General features: G+C 29.2%; 2 protein-coding genes and 1 non-coding gene across 6 annotated transcripts; all 3 read right to left on the bottom strand.

The window, feature by feature from the left end:
* Window positions 1-1,974: 1,974 nt before the first annotated feature.
* Window positions 1,975-7,938, bottom strand: LOC112800411 (tobamovirus multiplication protein 2A-like). The gene is made up of 8 exons (XM_025842673.2): window positions 7,797-7,938; window positions 5,472-6,617; window positions 4,640-4,955; window positions 4,063-4,162; window positions 3,794-3,874; window positions 3,605-3,709; window positions 3,039-3,248; window positions 1,975-2,382 (listed from the first exon to the last, which is right to left on the bottom strand). Exons 3-8 carry the CDS (start codon window positions 4,870-4,872, stop codon window positions 2,275-2,277), a joined length of 837 nt encoding a protein of 278 aa, XP_025698458.1. The 5' UTR covers window positions 4,873-4,955; window positions 5,472-6,617; window positions 7,797-7,938; the 3' UTR covers window positions 1,975-2,274.
* A 524-nt stretch (window positions 7,939-8,462) lies between these two features.
* LOC112800410 (two-component response regulator-like APRR2) lies at window positions 8,463-14,621 on the bottom strand. 4 transcript variants are annotated; one of them, XM_025842671.3, is made up of 12 exons: window positions 14,390-14,621; window positions 13,497-13,654; window positions 12,787-12,866; window positions 12,489-12,555; window positions 12,277-12,323; window positions 12,009-12,086; window positions 11,387-11,932; window positions 10,785-10,925; window positions 10,365-10,622; window positions 10,215-10,283; window positions 10,010-10,087; window positions 8,463-9,708 (listed from the first exon to the last, which is right to left on the bottom strand). In XM_025842671.3, the coding sequence occupies exons 2-12, from the start codon at window positions 13,624-13,626 to the stop codon at window positions 9,544-9,546; spliced, it is 1,659 nt and encodes a 552-aa protein (XP_025698456.1). In that variant the 5' UTR covers window positions 13,627-13,654; window positions 14,390-14,621; the 3' UTR covers window positions 8,463-9,543. The 4 variants fall into 4 exon arrangements, with proteins under 4 accessions (XP_025698456.1, XP_025698454.1, XP_072052425.1 ...); XM_025842669.3 differs by having other exon boundaries at window positions 13,908-14,581; XM_072196324.1 differs by lacking the exon at window positions 10,010-10,087.
* An 8,113-nt stretch (window positions 14,622-22,734) lies between these two features.
* On the bottom strand, window positions 22,735-22,807 carry TRNAK-CUU (transfer RNA lysine (anticodon CUU)). Its single transcript has one exon. It is a non-coding gene; the product is annotated as a tRNA-Lys (tRNA).
* Between the last annotated feature and the right edge of the window lie 287 nt (window positions 22,808-23,094).

Raw genomic sequence — 23,094 nt, 5'->3', positions numbered from 1 at the left:
ACAAATGAGTCAGTGCAATTTCCCACCATTTTTCTTTTTAGTTCAAGTTAGACTAAATTAATTTCATATGTAGATCATACATTATATACTATATAATAGCACCAAAAAATGTAAAGCAACTCGTATTTCTATGGATGATTTTTTTTATATTCATACAACATAATTATACTTTTTAACTTCATCAATTATAATTTAAATGACATAATTTTTCTATTCTAACTAGAAATCTTGAATTCGAATTTCACTTCTAATTAAAAAAAAACATAATTATACTTGTATATATATATATATATAATTATATTATAAATTTGTCAATAATCAATCAGTCATATAAAAATATAGAATGATGTTAAAGTTATATTTAAAATTAAATTAAACATTATAAACAATATAATAAAATAACATAAATGACATAATCAAAGTTAATTTATATTTAAACTAAACTACAAATAAAAATAAAAAAATATTTTGATATTCTTAAAAATTTATTATTTTATTGCAAAAAAATTAATTATTCTAATTGGTTTGATAATTATTATTCTACTATAAAATTTATATATATATATATATTTATATATATTTTTGTTATTAGCTACCGATCTTTTAAAGTTACATAAATACAAATATATAAATCTATAGTTGATTCATATATTTGTATCTACGCAACTTTAAAGTATACGGGAAGCTAGTAGATACAAATAAATTGATATAATTTTCAAAAAATAATGTAATCTTAGACCACGATAGTTTTTTTCATTTGTTTACATCTATTCAACTTTAAAGGTTACGGATAGTTAGTAGATATAATTAAATTCTAAAGACGTACCTGAAATATCATACTTAAATAAATTACTATATATTTGTATATATTTACATGTAATATTTTAAAACTTTAAATGTACATTCCGTGCTTTAATATGTATTTTATATAAATAATTAATTGTTAGTTAAATTTGGTGTACATGATTCATATAATTTTCAAAGAATAATATAACCTTAGGCTAAATCGAGAGAAATTCTTACATGTTTTAAGAGGAAATCAAGTAATTTATTGTTTGACTTGTCAATAAGGAGAAGTTATTTTTTATTTTAATTTTAATTTAAAAAATGTCTATTAAGAAAATCCATAATTTTAAAAATGTATTTAATAAATATAACAATTTATATTATTTTTATGTGAAACAATTAATGATTCAGTGATTAACTCACTAGCCCATTTAAGTAAGTGATGAGAGTTCAAATTTCGTCTTATTTATGCAATAACCCATTGATCAACAAATCTTTCAATGAAGTTTCAATCCACAACAGATTCGTTCTTTACAAGTCTCATTGAGAAATACCGTAAACAACAAAAAAGAATAAATAATTTAAATTGCTCCCATAGAACATACCATATTAGTAATCCTTGCTCTCAGAAAAAAAAAAAAGTATTTGAGTCAAATCCAGACGGAGTTGTATACGAAAAACCTTCTAAAGCCCACATCGCCTAAAGTAAAAAAAGAGGAAGGCGCCATAAAGCGATGCCCAACAAATATAATCATCACCTTGTGTTACCAAACAAAAAAAATCACCTTCTAAATTGTCAGATACAAAGGAAACTAGTGCAGATAAGATAACAAAAGAACCCCTGACCAAAAAAAAAAAGATAACAAAAGAACCACGTCCAAAATTAAAAAAAAAAACAAAAGAACAATAATTAAGAGAAGTTAATACCCCACAAATCGTATAAATATATGCAAACTTCATAGCTAAAATGAAACGTAGAAGCATCGTTTTTTGTTTTCCCCAGCATACTAATTAATAATTAATAATTAATAAAATAGATCAACCGGTCAAGTAGGATGAAATGTGAACTTGGGAGATGACAATAAGCTTGGTGCGTATCAGAAAACCTACTCAATCAAAAAACAATTTAGTTTAAATTTTATCAAAAAATCATTTCAAAATAATTAAAGCATTTTTCTACCTCATAAATAACCAAGAAAGATCTTACTCACAATATAAATAAATACTTGGGCCATAACATACAACAAAAATAGAAACAAGTAATCTGTGGGATTGAAATCAGTGATGGGCACCTCATGAGCAAAGTGAACCCCACAAGTTATGATGTCATCACAACAATACACACAAGAAGAAAAAGATAATGTTGCAAGGTCCTAGAGTGATTTTGTAACCTGTAATTGTACACAAACTCTGCAAACGAAAGATATTTCTCTTAGAACCTTCTACACCAACCTGCCATAGCTTTGGTACACCATCCACAAAGTGAGATCACATGATGGTGCAGCGGCTCCTCTCTTCCGTTGGCTGTGAGTTTGGTTGCTGGAATCGGTTTGACTCCGATGGGTTGTATGTAAATTCCGATGTATCAAGCCCATACTGAACAAGGAGCACTTGGTGTCAAACACTACAAACCACATACAATTCCCTCCAAAACACTAGTACAAGCAATTTTATTTTATTTTATTCATTTCAAAATTCCATCCAATAATATTATATTCAGGAAACTCATTGAAATGCCGAAAGATATTACCACTAAAATAATATATACTTGGTTAGAACAGCAGTAGTAATAAGAATATGTAATTAACAGTTTAGCCATTAATGATGACATGATTTCAACAGAATGATCCTGGTTACAATACTTTAAAAGTCTCGTACAAGGTTCTATCAACAATGCACTACACATGCTCTATTGTTTCGAAAATACAATATAATCAGGATAATCATTAGAATGCTCAAAAAATTCAGACTGAAAGAAACTACAATGAAAATGATATAATTGGTTGTCAGTTGGAACAGTAGTAAAATTCTAGTTTAAAGAACCTATATTGGCTTTCAACAATGTTCTAGCAGCACAAACCATTATCCAAGTCAGGGAAGCTACAATATGAGTGTGCACAAGTGTGTATCTATGTGTAGGAAGAAGTTTGGTAACCAATTGCACCGGATAATCACAAAAGTTAGCATCAAGGAGCCCTAGTCGCATAGCAAGAATATTAGATAAGGCGAACTTTCAGAGATAATTATTGTACCTTCTCCCTCATGCGTGTACTCCATGCATCATTTCTGCTTGGACGATGGTCAAGGGTCCCAGCAACTGGTACCCCTGTTGCTGGGCCTGCTGTTCTGTTGAGCAATGGTTGTCGAGCTTGGTGCCTTGGGTTAATGAACTCCTCGTCACTATCATAATCTGCTGGTCTATTTGCAGCCTTAACAACAAGTACTAACAAGAAAAGAAGGGCCTGCAATTCCATACACAATTGTTATTCACCAAACAAACAGACAGACACATTACGTTGAATGCATGCATAAATCTTCTTTTTTTTTTTAGATCCCTACCCTCTCCCTTTGTTGGCAGGTAAGTAGGGTAGGAGAGGACATTTAAAAGCATGCTTGAGAATTGGAAGTACCATATCAGAAATGAGATATTACTTCTTACCATCCTTACTAAATAGACGTTTAATAGTTTAATCATAGTCTCAGCTACTATTTTTCTGTGGATATAACGTATATGTAGCATACACAAGGAGATATGCATGTCTGGCTGCAAAATCATATTGCTTTCATATCAATATCAATCATATGACTTCTTGCTTACCTCAAAGATAACAATTCCAAGTGCAACCCATTTCACAATGCTCCAATTCTCTCTCAAAAATTCATATATCATATCAAAATCTCCAGTTTTATCAGTTGGAATTTCCTGAGCAAAATACAGTTGTAAGATGACAAATATATTTTCTATAATTTCAGATTCACAAGTTAACCACAGACAATTTTTACTTACTTCTTTCCAGCTTTTGTCAAAGAAAATAAAGGCTGCACATCCCAGCTCTATCAAGATCAGTAGTACCAACAAAACTGAGTACTTTGTTGAGTTAAGGAAACTAATAATAATTCCTTTATTATTTCATGCATGCACGCACAAGCAGCTGGACATACATATAGAGAAGAGTAGAAGAAAGACTTCAACTCAAGCTATTTGTATGTTAGTGCAAATTTTTTGAGTCCGTGAAATACTTTTGGATGTATCATAAAGATGTTCTATAAGGATACACAGCTAAGGCAGCATCCGTTTCGCATTGACGTTGCAATACAACCAAAACAAGAAATAGCAAAGAGAACTACTCCAATGCCAATGAATATATAAATGAACCTGCCAAACATGAAATACACAATTAGATTCAGACAGTACCAAGACAGAAATGGTTTCGGAAACTTCATCCAGAAGTAACAAAATCTGCCTATAAAAAGATATTGCCATCACCTATTACACAGCATTTCAGAAATTCAAACATGCATCTTCCATGGGATGTGAATAACACCAAACCGATTAACAGATTGATTACTAGACATAAGTGTAAGTAGCAGACGATCACCGCAGTACTTCACTCATAACTTTCCAGAATTCCTCTTTTATAAACTCAACTGTGAGATGTTTCTTATACAGTACTTGGAAATTTTTATTAAACAAAAGTGTTCGCACAATTATAACTTAGGGATAAACCAAATAAATCATACCAAAACACCAAATTGATCCAGCAAAATATAGCCAAAAGCAAAGTCTTTTGCAAGTCAACACTACACATCACTCAATCAAGATAACTCAAAGTTGGCCGGGAAAGAAACATACCAAGCCTTAGGCAAATCATCAAAGAAGCTGTTCGATAGAGACACAGCCGTAAGCATGGGTCGACCAAGTTGAATCAGAGAACTATCATCACTGACAGGGGAAACTGCATCATCCGGAGCTTGAAGGAATTCAACCAACAGATAGATCCCATAGCCAACCATGGCCAGACCGGTGAGGGTCAGGAAGAAGTTCAAAAGCTTCAAAAGGCACTCCCAGAATCCCCTACACGCCATCCTCTACAGGCTACACCTACAAATTGTAGTTCAACCCCTAAACCAGAATTCCAAGAGGGAGGTCAATGCCCCCAATATCTTCTCTGCAGAGAAAAAACCAAAAAAACAAAAGCATTTTTCAACAAAGTGTTAGATTAGTAGTACACAGAAAACACTATCACAGCAACAATAAGACCTGCACTTCAAGTTTAATTATAAAGGATTATGCTAACTTATACTCCTTAAAGTTTACTCTATCTAAAAAGACAAAAACTAACAATATTGATGATAAATTCATCCTTTGATTTACACTAAAATTTAACCCTGTGATCATCATATTAAACATTTTGAAAATAAAGAAAAGAAAACTATTTCCGTCTGGCGAGGTCAATTTTGCTGCAAATGTTGAAGTTCCTAATTTCATCGTGTAAGTCAATCTTATTTTCAACGGGAAAAAACCGAAAAAGGTTCCTAACTTGGAGACAACAACTAAGAATATTCAATGCAACCGACCCCAATTCCCAACCACAAGAAAAAAAATCTCAGCTTTAACAATTCATTGGAAGGAACAAGAAATAAAGAATCAAGAAAGGGTTTTGAGTTGGGAGCAGTAAACTTACAGAAGGAAATTAACGATCTTGTACAGCTAGCAATTTTGGACCTGCAAAGCTTTCAAGTCTTTGAAAAATGAATTGAAGTTGGGATCAACCCACAGCCCACAGGAATAGACATAGACACACAGTACAATCATAATTAACCCCTTAATTAATTAATTTATCATCAAAGTGAAAAAAAAAAATGAAAAAGCGAAGAAAGAAGAACAGAAAATGGGTGAAAACTGTTTTTAAATAAAATTGATAATTACATAATAATTTAATCAAATTTATTAAATTTTTTAATAATTTGTTACTACTAATTTTACATAAACAAGTCTTTACCCTATTAATATTCAGTAAACCTGCCACCCTGGCATTTTCACTTTAGCAAGGCCCACAGAGCACAGAGGCCCAGACATAAAGAAAGGGCATCCAGGTCATTTTGACTTTTGGTCAACGGTAATTTTAACAACTTCTGTATCAGGCGATTTTATCCTCTCTTAATTTTCTTTCAGATATAGCAACCGGTCAACAACTTTAGACTTCCGGTTCCGGAAATTTCTATTGTCAACAACATATTTTGTTTCTAGTTTCTCTCTTTTTTTTTTAGTAAAATCTAGTTTCTCTTTTTTGTTCTTGCGGTTACTTGTTTACAACGTCAAGCTTCTAGTTGGGCTTGAAACTTTAAATCTGGGCTAATTATTAACATAGTGTTCTTATTTGGGCCTGTCATTGTTCATTTCATTTACGCAACCTGTACTTGGTAATTCTCATTTTTCTCTCCAGATTCAGCCCACACTTTAAAGATGTACATGTTTTAGGGTTGGCCCAAGTATTTTATAAAAATCAAGACTTAAATATATCTGAACTTATATGACCAAAAAAAAAAAAATCAGAACTTGTTTGCTAAATAAATTATTAAAACAGAAGATTTGGTAAAGAGATAGAAGAATGACAAGAAATAACAAAGAGGACCCAGGTCGTTGGAGTATTTTACCAACGCAAGTTGGCACAGATAGACTAGGGTTTGTGTCCCTTAACCATCTCTCCCGGATTTGATACTTATCGAAGGATGGGAATGGAGCTTGCTTGCTTGGGAGGGTCGCCCACTTTGTGTGCCTCTGCAGTATCCGAAGGATTAGTCATTAGGCTTTCGACTTGATGGATACCCTGATGCAAACAAAAATAAAAAAACAGAAGTATTTAGCCATTTTTAATATATTTTGCATAATGATAAGATATAATACAAATTACTTGTAATTAGAAATAATTAAATTATTTTACAAAAAGTTGTTATATTTTTATCAACTTCATATAATTTTTTATACTATAGAATAGCCATTATAACCGTTAAATAAAGGTTTTCATATAAAATAAAAATAATTATAATATAAAAACATATATGAAAGTTAAAAGAGTAATAAAGATAATTTTGATATGGCATCAATTTAATTTTATAAAATTCAATATCAAGACACAAACTCAATATACTAAATCAACATTGTTTGAGTAGTTTTCGTCAGATTTGAACAAATTTAGTTGACAAAAATATTTAGATGTATAATGGAACCGAATTAAATATTATGTTCTCCGGGTTAAGCATAAATAGTTATATAGGAAGTATAAGGATATTAAAATAGAAAAAGTAAAGAAAAAAAATGTGTAGAACGCTATATTATGGCCAAGTTGATATAAAAAAAAAAACATAAATGACACAATTTAATAAAGAACCTTACGAGTATAATTGATGATAAAAATTTAAAGTTTGATGACTAGAATTATCTTAAAAAATAGCATTGGTTAGTTTTGTAGGGATATGTACATAGAATAGATGTCAATATAAATGAAAGCATTTTAATTTAATCACATTGAAAATTGAATAGAAAGAAAATTAAAAAATCTTGATGAGAATTAGAAATAATTAATGATAATAATTTGATCAATTTATATATTTAAGGCGTTTTATTTTAGAAAAAAGTTGAATAAAAGAGATTATAATATCTCACTCTAATAAATTTGGTGTGTTTGTTTTTTGGATTTTTTTATGGTGAATCTAATAAACTTGGTTAGAAAGACTTTTAGTATATTAAATCCTAAATCCTATAACAAAAGTTCATCTTAATTAAGCCACAAAATGGACCCTTTAAAAAACTAACAGTGTAACACAATAAGCAATACAATTAAAAAATTATGAGGTAAACATTAAAAGAAAAAGTCATATAACAAAAAGTCAACCACCTTATTCATTCATATAGGTAGGCAAAACAATTTAATGAACAGTTAATTGAAGCGAATTCAAGGTCTCACAAGTCACAAAATTGTAAAACAAAATAAATCCACAATACCAACATCAAAGTATTTCATGAATGTTGTCCAAACCCCAAAAAACGAGCTTCCTTAACACATCCCTTTAAACAAACTTGAGTATTATATTCTTAAGAAGCCACGCTTTTAAGATTTAACCATATATGGTAACCTTAATTGCATGCACAACTCATTTTCAAAGTTGTGAAAACTATAAATGAGGAAAAAACAGCATAGCCCCAAAATCCTTTTTCTCACTTTTTCATTTTTGTTTAATTTTAATACAAAGACCTTAGCAACACGTCTCTTTTTTTGTTGTCCTTAGTATTAAGAAAAGTATAGATAGACAATGAAAATATTAAATAATATGAACAATGAATATATCAGATGTTCAATTTACTAAGTATACAGATGATTATCCTAATATTAAAATTTAGGTGGATAATTTGAGATATAGTATATTTTTATTTTATTGGACCAATTTTAAAACTCATTATTCATATTATTTACAAAAACCATTATCTACCTAGTAAAGTCCCATCCAATACGATAGATCAATAACTAATTCGTCTTAAATCTAAATTTCATTTAAGAGTTAATTAATTATTGCATGCACAAAGCAGACCACTCGATCAACCTAAGTTGGTTTTCGCAACACGTCTTTTAACATATTCAATTTAGTTTTGCATACAAACAAGAAAGGTAGAATCATGCGTCAAAGCTTGGACTTTTATTATCATTCACATTAAACATTATCCTATCCTATGAAAATGATATGAACCCCACTTTTACTTTATTAGGTACCTCTGTTCATGAGGCCCCGGATACCCAACTACACCAACATACACACTACTTATCACCATAATAATAAAAACCTTATGGCCCCATGAAGTGTACATTTCACAAATCAGAAACTCTCACCACTTCTCCATCAATGTCATCATTATTGTTAGATTTATCAGCAGCCATAAGGGTCTATTTACAACCACAGACATCTTCAACAAACGTGGCCAGTTCACATCTTCAACATACACCTTTTTTCTGTGTTCTTCTTGTACGCGTGGAGTCTCACATACAATTGTCTTCTTATAAAGTTGATAATTGAAAATCGTTAGATAATAATTTAGTCAAACTTGTCAAATCATCTAACATTTCCAACTATCAACTTCACATGAATACAACTGCATGTAAGGTTTTACCTACTCATCATTGGTTAAAACTATGTTTACAAAGATTCATTCTAGATCATGAAAATCTACATACAATAAAAACATGACCAGAAATCTTCACTTGAGAGGTTCCATTCCCAACATGCTTTGCCAAGTGGCATATGGTGTTGTATGACCCGACTTCATCGACCAACAACTCGGGGAGGGAGACAACTCCATGGATAAGGGGTAGGTGCTGTGCCGGGACCACGATACATGGTTCCAACTTGCAGCCATTATACAAGGGCAGTTGAGAACACCTTGGAGATAAAACTTGCCAAAAGAAACACAGAATAACTAGACCAATCAACTTGGGAACTTGAATTTGATATCCTTGGTCCATATCTAAAGGGGACTCATTCAAGGACACTACTCACCAAAGAATTTAAATGCTCCCAAAAGAATAAAAAAGTTATTAACCTAAATTATTCAATACTCCACATTTCAATAATAACTAAAATGTTAAGCATTGAATAGCATGAGCAATATCTTTTTTTCTTATTAGTACTTTTTTTTATCTTTTACTTTTGAGAGCATTTGAAAATTTCTCCTATCTAGTGGGGTCTGTCAAGTGATTACACATGTCAGCAGGGTTTAGAGCCCTTAGAGTCAAGAGGGATGGGGGATATGCCTTGCCTGGAGAGCTCGGCCAACACGCTGTCCGTGGAAGGAGGCTTGAGGCCCAAGGGTAACGGTAGCCACGGCTTGCTTATTGCTTCCTTTACAACTTTGTCAACAACTTCATCTGCCTGCATGCATGCAAATAACACACACTGTGAGGGAAGAGTTCATATTAGCTGAGATATTTGATATTCAAGCATTGATTGCATGGTTGCTTTCATGTGAAGACATTTATGTACACAACCCAAACATCAATTGGAAAGTCGATACTAGAACTCACGTGATTCCGAACTAAATGAACACCCTAAAAAGTATTTTGAAAGATGGCTACATGCTTTATAAGACAACCATACATGTGTTTTTGCTACAAGAGACAGTGTCATCACAACATGATTCATAACATGCAACGAGTAAAAGATGCATTATTACCGGATAATGCTCAAATGAACTTGGTGGCATGCCATATCTATAATCCACTGATTTACCATTGTGCAATCCAGCCATATGCTATGTTAAATGAAAAGATGTAATTAGAAGTACAAAGAAAATTATGCAGATATGGTTACCTTAGTAACATTCAGTAATATCATTGGAAAAAAAAAACAGTAAATATATTCACTTCACTAGTACTCACTTGAGTGTAAGAAAGGTAAGGAGCTTGAGTAGCTGGCAACACTGGACAACCCCATGCATCCACATGCACCTGCAATACCAAGTTTTCCAGTATCAAACTGCATCCATAATTTCTTATAACCCACACCAACCAAGAAAGTAAATAAATTACCCCTGGAAAAGGCTTCCAGTGCCAATTTTCTGTAGGCTGCAACCAGGTATAACCAGGAGGTCCCCAAAACTGTGCACCGGTTGTTTGAGTTCCGGATTGTCCCCACATTGGATATACAGGAGGTGGAGACAGGCCATGATTATAATGATGTGGAGGATAGGCCATAACTGGCCTTTTCCAGCGCACCGTATCTCTTTGATTTTGCCATCTTCGATCTTCTTCCTTGGGCATCATTTGCCTCTTATGTAGTCTGTATTTCTGTTCAACAAAGAATTGCTAATAAATCTTACAGTGGATGGTATAAATATTTAATATTCTTTCCTTTTATCTTTTTTATTCTTTATTATCCAAAAAGAAATGAACATATTTGCAGCTCTGGAAAAGAGTATGATACTTATTACCAGCAACAAAATTAATGACCTGAAGATGGCTTGCCACATTATGCCTAGTCAAGCCCTCCACTTTCATCAGCTCCAGTACGCGAGAAGGAATGGCTTGATCAATACCTAGTTGTTCCACTGCCTGCACAAACTTTTTGTGCAATGCAGGAGTCCAGTCTACCTGAAATCAAAACCAAGTAACTAACAGTTCATTCGCATGATACGGTTAAAAAACTTGAAGAGCTTGATAACTAACTATGCCTTTTTTGTCCAATTAAGTGTAATAATTCTCTATGGATGTATACATCATTAACTACTTTGAGCTCCAAATCTTCCAAGGAATGTCACCTTCACAAGGACAATTAAATTTATTTAAAACATGGAAATGAGATTCAATTATTCAAAGATATCAGTCTGAAATGTGATCAGAAGATTCTTACTTACCATCAAAGAGCAGTTCATATTTAACAATTCTGTGTTTCCATTATAAACCTTTTCCTCAAAATGGACATATGTTGTGCACATGATCTTATTTGAATGACTAAGAGATAAAGATTCAACATATCCAGATTACTGACAATTAAACAAAAGTTATCACAGTCATAAAAATGTTGGGAAAAACTTAGTCACAGTGCCACTTACTTTCAACTTCTTCCGGTTAGCTTTGTTTTGACATGTATCACTAAGGACCACTGCTTTATTTGGAGATGTTATATTTCCATTGGTGCTTCTAAGAGACCTTCTATCATGAGGATTCAAAGGAACAGTACTTTCACCATTGGAACCATCAGCAACAAAATCCTCTTCCTGTTTAATTAGAGTCTCTTTTTCAGGTTTCTGTGGTTGAGTACCTTCATTCAAATTCTCACTTGATGCTTCAACAGATTTAGATTCCCCTTCATGTTCCCCACTTTCTTTTTCATTCGAGCAATTTGTATGCTCTTGGCAATCACCATCATCCAGTAACCTTGCTCCCTGTTTTAATTGAGGCGTCGAAGGAGCCGGATATTTATCACTTCCGGCAGACTGCTCATGGTAATTATCACTAAACCTTGATATATTCTCTAAATCAATGGAAATTTTACTCTCATGATGTCCATTTTCTGTTTGCAGCTGCAACATGGATTCTACAGACTCTTTAACCGGTTTTAGTGATTCGGACAAGACACTTGCCCCAGCATTGAATGCCTGCTTGAGATCAAGCACATCAGAAACCATTTCAATCATATTATGGTAAGAAACTTACATGAAAACATTAACAGACCTTATGAACCACATGCTGCCAGATATTTCTGAGTTTGTCCTCAGAGAGTGGTTTACATAGGAACTCAACAGCGCCAAGCTTAAAATATAAAATGGATCAGAGTCAAGAGGCATGAATACATCATCTGTGTCTGATTTGAATGATTTAAAATATATTGAACTAAAGAACAATTGACAACATGAGTCAACTAAAGATAATACTTAGTTAGCTCAACCAAAAGTATATATTTCCCATGAATAATTGTGACGAATAAAAAGCAACGTCTTACCGCAATGCACTTCATCATAGTGCTCAAGCACTGAGTATCTGAAGTCACTACATAAAACAGTGGATGTATTAATTGTTAGAAAATTGCAAATAAACATTTCCTGATATTTCATGTTCCCTTTATTTGTGGGACAAAGGGTAGTTATAACTTATAAATAATTACATGAAATCGAGAAGTTAAATCGGTAATGTTGGTTGCAGTTTAATACTTACTGATGGTTGGCAAGTCCTTGGCACTCTCAAGAAATTTAAAGCCTCTCTGGCTGCTACTTGTACTCACCTGAAATGAAGATGGATCCATAGTTATACATATAAGTCATCACTTATTGCTAGCATTTCGCAAAATCCAATATAATGAAATTGACTACTTTGGTGGAAGTATGTTTTACAGCCTAAAGATTGCAAGCATCCTATTGGTTATTTTCTTTTCTAATTTTACATATTCAAATTATTTTCAGTTATTAGGTGATGATTTGTTATTTATACCAAAGGAATGGAGAAATCTTAGTACCTCCACAATGGCCACATGGAATCCTTCGAGCCTATTTGAAATTTCTGACAATGCTTCATTCTCATCGTAGAAGGTAGAAACTGTACAGAAACTTCGAATGTTACTTATGAAATTAAAGAAAAGAAACAAGCATGAAGGAAGCCAAAGCAGGGAGAGGGTATGTGAGTATAAGAAGATAACACTATCTGATAGTGAAACACTCAAGGTTGGTTCTTAACACAAAATTCCAATTCAAATTAGTTGATCGAATGATTTTGATGAGACTTAGTTTCTGGGAACTTTTTATTTCCCATAGCAAATTCCCATCTTCTGCAGCCAACAAAAATGGAATAGATTCAGTAGTTCATAAAATCTGGTTACCAAGAATTTCTTTATCATTGTTACCTTTCATATTTGGACCACAATAGCATATGGTTGTGCAGCTTTAGCTGCTTTATGCCAGATGTGGTAACATCAATCATCAAAAGTTGTTCTACTCAAATTTTTCCAACCTTATATGCAACTAAACCACAATTTCCGGAAGAATCATATAAGGACCATCTAAATTCTAAAGCAATGTCACTTTACAAGATGCCATTATTCGACATCAAGATAGGGCCAAATTCTCCCACCAATTGATGAAAATGGAAGCTGCTATGCAAAACCTCAAGTAAATGAATAAGTGAGGGCATGCCTACTAGAAAAAGAGGGGATCCATAAAAATGTCTCACCGTGATAGTCCATGGCCTCAAGTTTGGCTCTTATCTCAGAAGCAGAAGTGCTGTCTCTTTCAAGGAGAAGAACCCTAAGACCCTTTGGAAAGTCCTTCCAACCATGTAAATCATTGGCAGTGCAAACCATAGCTGGTTTGGCATCATCACTCAATCCCCTAAACACAAGTACCACATATAAGTACTGTTCATTGAAGAAAACATGCCAATTCGTTTTGCAAGATCCATCAGATTCAAAAGCTTAATAGTTCAAGGAGCTAAAATTTAATATTAAATACAGAACATAGATGATAAATAAGATCACGAAGCAGAAACTTCCATTGAAAACTTTGAAAAATTAAAAAAAGTTTCTTTTTTCAACCACCCAAAAGAAAATCTAATAGGTAGGAGATAATAATGTAGAATACTAACATGCCCTCTGAAGTCTGAAGAAGAAGATCATCAACCAAAACAAGGTTCAGTTTAAGTATCATAAGTTCTTATCATGCAACAAACAGCTCGTGAATCACAAAAGTAAAATCATTTCCTCAACAACTAAAAATAGAAAACAAGACCAGTACAACAAAGAGACAAGGATCTCATTTGTTGACAATAGTATCACAGAACAGCAAAGAGACAAAGACGAACCCAGGTAAGATCTAACCAAGAGAAAGAAGAAAAACTTCAAAATTCAGAACCTTGAAGCCAGAAAAAAAAAGAGAGAGAATGAAGCAGCTCAAGGTGGCACATTTAACATGCCATGCACACAACCATAACACCCCTTAAAAAAAGGGACAGAAAAAAAAGGAGCAGAGTCCAAAAATGAAGACTTGAAGAGAGAGGGATAACGAGCATGCAAATGGGAGAGTGGAAAAACTAGAAAGGTTCATTTTTTACGCGTTGTTAGAAGATACCTTGGATGAAAAGAAAATGCCCCACCAATTCTGCAGCAACAAGTTTTACTCTTTCTTTCTCCTCTAACTTATTGCATTGATATTAACAAGGAGAGACAGAGATTAGAGAAGAAGAGACTACAGAGGGGAAGAGAGAGAGAGAGAAGGAGAAGAGAGAGGTTTAACTGCGGTCGTTGAAGTGTGTCTGTGACTGATTACTGAACAGTTCCCATCGGTTCTTAAATCACCACACAATCAGAATACTCAAATTTAAATGCTAAATAAAAGTCCTCTTTATTATTCCCAACTTGCCCTTACATTTTACCATCTTTCTTTAATTTGTAAGATTTAATTATGTATTTTTACATGTACCTTAAAAATATCAATTATATTAAATATACATTAAAAATTAATTATTAAATTAGTTATTTATAAAATATATATTCAAATATAAAAATATATCTAAAATCAATTAAATCATATATTTTTAAATAAATACATAGTGTCTGATTTTTTGTCTATACATAATATTTTTATAAAAATATATGTTAAGAATATTATAATTTATAAACAACAATTTTTTAATTTTTTATTTTAATAAATAAAGGATAAATGTATAAATAAATTAAATTTATATTTTATAAAAAATTTATAATTAATAAATTTAATATGTATTTTTAACATAGATATTATATAGATCTTTTTTGTATTATTCATTAAATAATTATGTTATATATTAAAAATTAATCAGTAAATTAATTTTTTTAAATATAAAATATATATAAAAAAGTTGTAAAATAATATATATAGATATGCTAACTATTTTTTTTTCATATACATAATATTTTTATTTATTAAATAATAATTGTTGATTCTTAAAGAAGGAGATGCCGTTTTTTCTTCAGTAACCCAATCAATAAATGGCAATATGGCATGGTGACTATTAAAGATTGATTATGTCCAATAAAATACATTAATATTTTAGTAAGTGGAAATCATTTGTGTATTTTTTCTAGCTTCTTTTAAAAGGCCATGTTAATAAATGTTCTGAAAATATTAGTTAGAGATATTATAAGTGAAATTCTTTTATAGAAAAATATAAATTAAGTATTAAGTTTTTAATATATGTTGAATGCATTAGAAAAATTAAAATTTCTCTTTTTGACTCTTTAATCAATATTGTTGTGGGCTTTTTAGCACTTTTTCACCGAATTTTTTAAAAAATATTTAGAAATTATTTAAAAATACATTAAAATAACTATAATAAAAAATATTTAGATTTTTTTGCTTTTATTATTTAGAATATTTACTAGGGTGTTCATAAATCGAGTTAGTTCGAATTTGAGATAAAATGAAAACCGAATTAATTGAATTATAATTAATTCATTCGAGTAATTGGATACCCGATGAAATATAAATTAAAAAGAATTAAAAAATGAAATTTTTTTTAAATCATATAAATATGATAAACATGTAATATCAATTAATAGAACAATGATATTCTAACAATAACAAAATACTCATAAATCTACTATTATAATAAAATTAGGTTTAATATTATATATATATATATATATATATATATATATACAAAATTAAAATTTATATTTTTTTATTTAATAAAAAGGTGACGGACTTCACGAGTTTATTCGTTCTTCCCAAAATTAATATTCAGACCAATTATGATTGAATAGCATCAAATCATATCTAATTATATTCGATTACTAATTGATTTTAGAACTAATTTAATTAGTTTAAATTTGGATTACCCAAACCCATGAACACCCTAAGATTCACATTAAAAACTGAAAACAACCATGAAATTCCAAAAGACTCTTTTATTTCATTGCAAAATATTAACATTGATATAGATATTTCGAGTGTACATAGACATGTCAAAATTTTTGAAGATGAATAAAAAGATAACCAATTTTAGTGTTATTGGATTAATTGGTTCATCCTTCACATAACATGAAAGCACTAAAAAAATTCGATAACAATAACGTTCCTACTAATCTTATGTTCAAATCCAAAATCTTTGGTCATATGAACACATTATTAAATTAGGATGCCTATTTGACTAAAGAGAAAACATAAGGTTAATAAATAATATCTGTCTAATTTACCTATAATTTTACCTTTTTATAATAAATTATAATATAAAGTTAAATAAGTGGAAATCACCTCCTAATAACGTTTCTCTTTTTAGTATATCGTCTTTTGGATGCCAAACACACAGAATTAGAGAATTGATTATATTAATTAGTGTTCATGTGCTTTTCTAAGAATTTAATTTTGCCACGCCCACAAAAAAGTTGAAAAAAAAATTTTCGCCCAGTGAAAGTGGCCTCCACAAAAAGCTCAAAAAAGGAGAGCAATCAGTAAATTCTTTCTACAAAATCAATGTGACAATAATTGCTAGATATTTTTTATAAAAAATAAAAAATAAAAAATTGATATGACTTTTGACCAAAATTAATAATTTTGCCTAAATAATTTGAATTAGTCAAGTAGTGCTCGTTTAAATAAATATTGAAAATTCGAATCTTATCTTATATATATAAAAATACATTAACCGAGAATAAACTTTTAAATAAAACTTAATTCCGTCACGAAAAAAGAAAAAAGGTTGCCTTATTTTGTTTTACCTCATTGCCAATTATCACTTAGCATAGTAATTGCTAAAGAGGCACTGCCAATTAAGGGACTTTCACTTTCCTCACAAAATACCAACAGACTTTTCTTAAAGTCTAATAATGCTAATCACATCTGAAAACATTATCAATTTAATTAAGAAATTGACTATCTTGGGTATACATTACTTTTTCACCATCTGCCACAAGTCAAGAAGTTGATGTGTGCTAGAAGCCTAGAATTAGATAAATATGGCAAAAAAATAAACAAAAGGGTAATTTTGGATAAATGATTTGTCACGATAATAAACATTCCATATATATGGGTGGATTAAAGTCCAATACAATGGGAAAGTATTCATCGAACTTGTTAATTGCGTGTTTAGATTAGCATTGACAAATTGACGTTGGTGTTAACTTATTATTGTAAAATTAATTTTGATCAAAACTAAATTGTGAGTTGTGTCCATATACTTTTTTAAGATATAATGAATTTGTTTGGATAATCTTCTAAAAAAATATTTTTTTGAGTTATTTTTTTTAAAAGATTTTGTATAAAAATAAAAGTTATTTTATATTTGAGTATTTCGTACAAAAATTTTTTTTTTTATCTATCAATTATATTTGGATATAATAATATAAAAGTATTTTTTTGTTTATTTATTATATGAAAAACATCTTTTTTTTAGAAAAAAAAATCTTTTAAAAAAAATATGTAAATTACAACTTTTCAAAAAGATATTTTTTATTTTTTTAGTATTTTTACTTATTACTCAAAATTTGTCAAATACGTTAAAAAATAAAAAAAAATATATTTTTTCATTGAAAAAAGATATTTTTTATCAAAATAATAGCACTCAAACAAGCACAATACTAAAGAAAAGATATCGTATAAATAATATAAATCAAAATCACATTTCGATATAAAATTTCTAAAAAAAGGCATAATATATATTATTCAGTTATTATTATTACTTTCTATTATGTTTTTCAATATACTACAATAAATTATTTATTATCCAAAAATATACATTAATATTAATGAAAAGTTATATAGGTTATAATTTTGAGATGTTAATTAGAAAAATAAAAATCCTAAACTATATAGATATTATTTTATCATAATAATAATACTAATAATAATAATTTTATATATAAGTTTGTACAAACCCTGGTCACAAACTCTAGTCCACAAAATTATAATATTTGATACATAAATATTATAAATACTTTTTTTTTTGTGTGAATAACATACTTATACATATAAAATACTAAAATATTATTTTTGTCTCAAAGGTTAAGTATAAATATCAGTATTGTGATTTCTAACTTTTTTTTGTCATCCTATATATGTCCTATTATATTATCCTCACTTTAATCTCACAAAAAAATTCTAACAGATCATGCCTATACTCTCAAACTTTAGGGTAATAAGTTACCAAAATATAATATCTATACATTAAAAACGCAAATCAATTTTTTTTTATTTTTATAGAAATCGCAATAAAAGTATGGGAAATTATGATTTAGACGTAAATCGTAATATAAATGTTGCGTGTGAGAAGAAACTATGAAAAGGGTATAATAATTTCTTCTCACACGTAAACGATTCTCAATTTTAAAAATATAAATATAAATAATTATAATTTATTTTATAAATTAAAATTTTTTATTTTTAAAAATTATTTTATTAAAAGTAATTAAATAAATTTATAACTATTTGAATTGAATTAAATCATATTTTTATATATTTTTGTTATGATAAAATATTTTACATAATTAAAATTATAATTTTAATAATTTATAAATAATAAAAAATATATATTTTAATTTGAGTAATTAATATTTTTAATTTAAAGATAAAAAATAAAAAATAATAGAATTTAATTAATAATAATATTATCGAACTCGATATTCGCCGATATGAGTAAATATTAGTATTTTTTGGTGAACTTAGTTTTGCTAATGCTTCATTGTATATCTTTTGTCATTATGTTACTAATATTATTTATATTAGTAACATATATATTATTATTTGTGTTTTGATATATCCAGTTTTTATAATTATCCGTTTAGGATATTTACTACAATATATTATTGATATTAAGTATGTGAATATGTGTTGTTTGTAGGCTCAATATTAAATAGACAATAAAAGAGATTAAGTTAGTAATGCCTTATTTTTTGTACAATCATGAAATGCTAAAAATTAAAGTGTTACATATACCGCAATTTATGTTTAAATCATAATTCACCATACCCTATCGTAATTTCTATAAGAACTAAAAAATAAAAAAATACATTTGCGTCCTTAATGTATAAATATTATATTCTGGTAATATGAAAAGACAAATAATTTATTTTAGTAACTTGCCCCAAACTTTATTTTGTTAATTATATTTTACATTTATTCATAAAGGTAATATTATAAGAGTTTGTCCTATGCAATATTTACTATATATATTATCACCTTTCTAGTAAATTTTTATTGATTTAATGATGAGATAATATTGAGTCATAATTAAATTTTTTTAACATAAATAACAAAAAAAATTAAAATAACATTTTTTGGTGAAAAAGAAAACATTAATAGTTACCTCATCAAATACTTTAGATAACAATGATACTGTAGATGAAAATTATGAAAGTAAGACATGTATAATAATATAAAAAGAAAGGATAGCTAATAAGAATATGATATTTTAATTTAGATATTAAAGCCAACTTGAAAAATTAAACGTATAAGCAACAAATAATTGCTTTGAGTTGAACCGAAATTGACACTTTAAATCTGATTATATTACCCAAACACTTCTATCTACTAAAAGTAAATTTAGTTAATTAATTTTAAGGGTAAACTAAACACACCCTTAAAAATTAATAATTTATATATTTAGAATATATTAAAGTTATTCTTAATAAAAAAATTTAAATTTTTATTTTAATAAATATATTAAAATAAGTTTTATATTTTTTAACAAATTTCTAAAATATATGTTAACTAAACTCTTAAAGAAACCCTTATTGGTACTTAAAATATGTGACAACTACCCCAAACTTGAAGAGTTTATCTTAAGCATGTCTTAGCTAGGGTTTGTTAATTATAATGTAAGTTAATTGTAAAATGTGGCAATCAGCCAATCACAGACTCCGGTTCCACTTCACTTAGTAACCACTCACAACAAAGCTTAAACTTGTTATAACCAACAAATGAAAAGAGTTTGGTCAAGTAATGCTTCATCATTCATTATATTCTTTTAAAATAAAGTTTAATAGTTTGATGAATGTATCAAGGAGGCTGTGGAACAAGGAACCCACCAGACAAAGACAAAATGATACAAACTTTACAGAGGTGTTATTTTCACTATTCTTTTGACATATTTTTATATATATGTAATTTTTTATATAAAAAGTGATAATATAATAAAAAAATAAATCCAATAAATTTGATTTCCAAAAAAAAACAAGCTGTGCACTTTAATAAGGCGTACCAAAAAATAGTATAAATGGTTATTATTATTATTATTATTATTATTATTATTATTATTATTATTATTATATGCTTTTTGGTAATAATAGCAATATTGCTACTTTTACTATATGATTTTTGGCACATGAGTCATGTGTACTATATATAGGTCGGTGAATATATGAAAACGGAAGGTGGGAATTTTCAGACTAGGTTCCAATTAATGCATGCAGATCCTATCCTTACAGTTTCAAGTTTAATTATTTCTCATCACCAGATTTATTTCTTAACATTTTCCTAACCTATGAATTACACGAATATTATTTAATCGTTAATATTGAGAAAGAAATAATAATAAATGATTGTTTGATTTATGAACTTAATCTTAAAATTTAGTATATTAACAATATAAATTAAATTCTTTATCATATGTATGTATGTAACGTATATAAATTATTTCACTCATATTAAATCTTTGAATCTGAAATTAGTTGTCCAGTTATAAATACACACATACATGAATTAAAACAAAAAAATAATAATTATGTATATCAATTAGATAAAAGTATAATTTTTATATATGTTGTACAACATTATTCTCTTGATATAACATTTTTAGTTTTTACTCTATTTTTTCTACTATTTTCTATTCTTTATTTTTTTTACCGGAAGTAATATAATTAACTCTTAATTTATATATTCCTTTAAGTTAGAAGGTGATAGTTAATAACTTGTTTAAGATAGTTAAATGTACACACCAACCTACAAGCTAGAAGTTTGGCTCCACATAATCAAACATTAAACCTGAGTTTCTTCACCAAACTTAGAATCAGTCATATGACAAAGAAGTAAATGCATGATGAGGAGTAAAGGAAAATAAACACATAAATCCAGTAAAAGACTAAAGAAAAACAGAGAATATGCCGCACGGAAAGGTCTAGGCCAGCAATTATATTGAAATCTGGTCAGCACTTAATCAGTAAAAGCAAAGTGAATGATTTTCTACTTTTGGATGAAATATCATACCATTAAAATCACCAATAATAGCTAATTGATGGTTACAAATTACAAAACTTCCTGCTCCCTAGCACTCCTCTATGCCGAACTATGGAGACATCATTAACATTTTGTACACATGTAAATATCTTAATAAATTTTATTATTCTCAAAATTGTCAAAATTATTTTTGTCACATGTAAATCTCTTTGTCTATTTTAATATAACTTGTAATATATTTATCAGATAAATAAATTTTATTATAAAATAATTAAATCTTTAATTTGTTTTCTTATAAAGATATTAATCTATTTAAAAAAAAATTAAAATACTAATAAAAATAAAAATTTAAAATTATTTGAAAACCAATTTAATATGCAGGCTCCAATTTTGAATAAAAAGAAAAAAAGAAAAATCATTTCATAGCTTATTAGCTATCTTTGAAGAAAGTGGAAGTCCCACAAATGCATACATTATCACCATTCCATAGATCTCTGTCTCCTCCATCCTATAATTATTCTCAGCTATCTTTCTTCGTTGTTTTCAAAAGGCTCCATCATTTCATATATAGTAATTACTATTTTTTAATTTTGACACCTTGGAGAGCATTATTCTAGTAGCTACTAGCTAGCATAACAAGCACACCACATATTAATACTATAATAGACCTATTATTCAAAATACCACAGTGCCTAATTAAGGAAAGTGTCCTTGTCCTGCTATAGTTAATACAATTTTGTTTGGTATACTTTACTGCAATACCATTACTTCTCTTGTTTCTAATGTCATATATATTTTTGTTGCCCTACTTTCATAATCACACATTATTGACCTAATTAATTGACCTGGTGTGTATATTTTCACTTTTGAGTTTGGTTTTGCTTTTGTTTGTTTCTTCTATTTAGAAATACAGAATTGTCACTGTTGAGCCCTTAAATTATAATCAATGCTGCTTTAATTTCATGATACTAATGAATAATGTTGGTATAAGGTAATAGTCATGGCAGGTTTTCTCTCCTTATCTTTTGCAACTCAAGAAAGTTTCACCCCTCGTCTGTCTAATAGAAGAATACATAAAGTCAAAATTAAAAAATCTGATGAAAACATACCTAGGTAATGAACACTGCCAAAAGAAAATAAATAATGTTATGAAATTGAAACCTATGCATGTTTAATTTTTATTGTAGGCCGCAGTAAACCAATTGAAGTGTTGTCGGTTACATTGGAGGCATACAACTTGTTAGGTAACAAAATTAACAAAATATAAACGCCCACCGTGGGGCTCGAACCCACGATCACAAGGTTAAGAGCCTTGCGCTCTACCGACTGAGCTAGACGGGCAGATGTTAATATGATTCATGCTTTTCTTTATTATATGCACATTACCATCATCATATTCCCCTCTAAATCTCACATAGAATTAGGTTGTACAGCCCAACATTAGTTTCTTTCAAATGGTCATTGTATTGGACTTTAATTACGGCTTGGTTCACGTGATGTGATTTCCAGTATATTTGCATCAAACGATTTAGTTTAAATTCTTCGTCACAACAAACTATTCCTTTGCATTATCTATTAACGCTGTAAAAACCATCATTACTTCCATTAGTGTGCGTTGCCGATCGTGG

This window comes from Arachis hypogaea, chromosome 5 (genome assembly GCF_003086295.3).
Source record: "Arachis hypogaea cultivar Tifrunner chromosome 5, arahy.Tifrunner.gnm2.J5K5, whole genome shotgun sequence".
In the NCBI taxonomy this organism is placed as follows: domain Eukaryota; kingdom Viridiplantae; phylum Streptophyta; class Magnoliopsida; order Fabales; family Fabaceae; genus Arachis; species Arachis hypogaea.
Note: the sequence above shows the minus strand (reverse complement) of the source record. Positions and strands in the feature narration are given on the sequence as shown.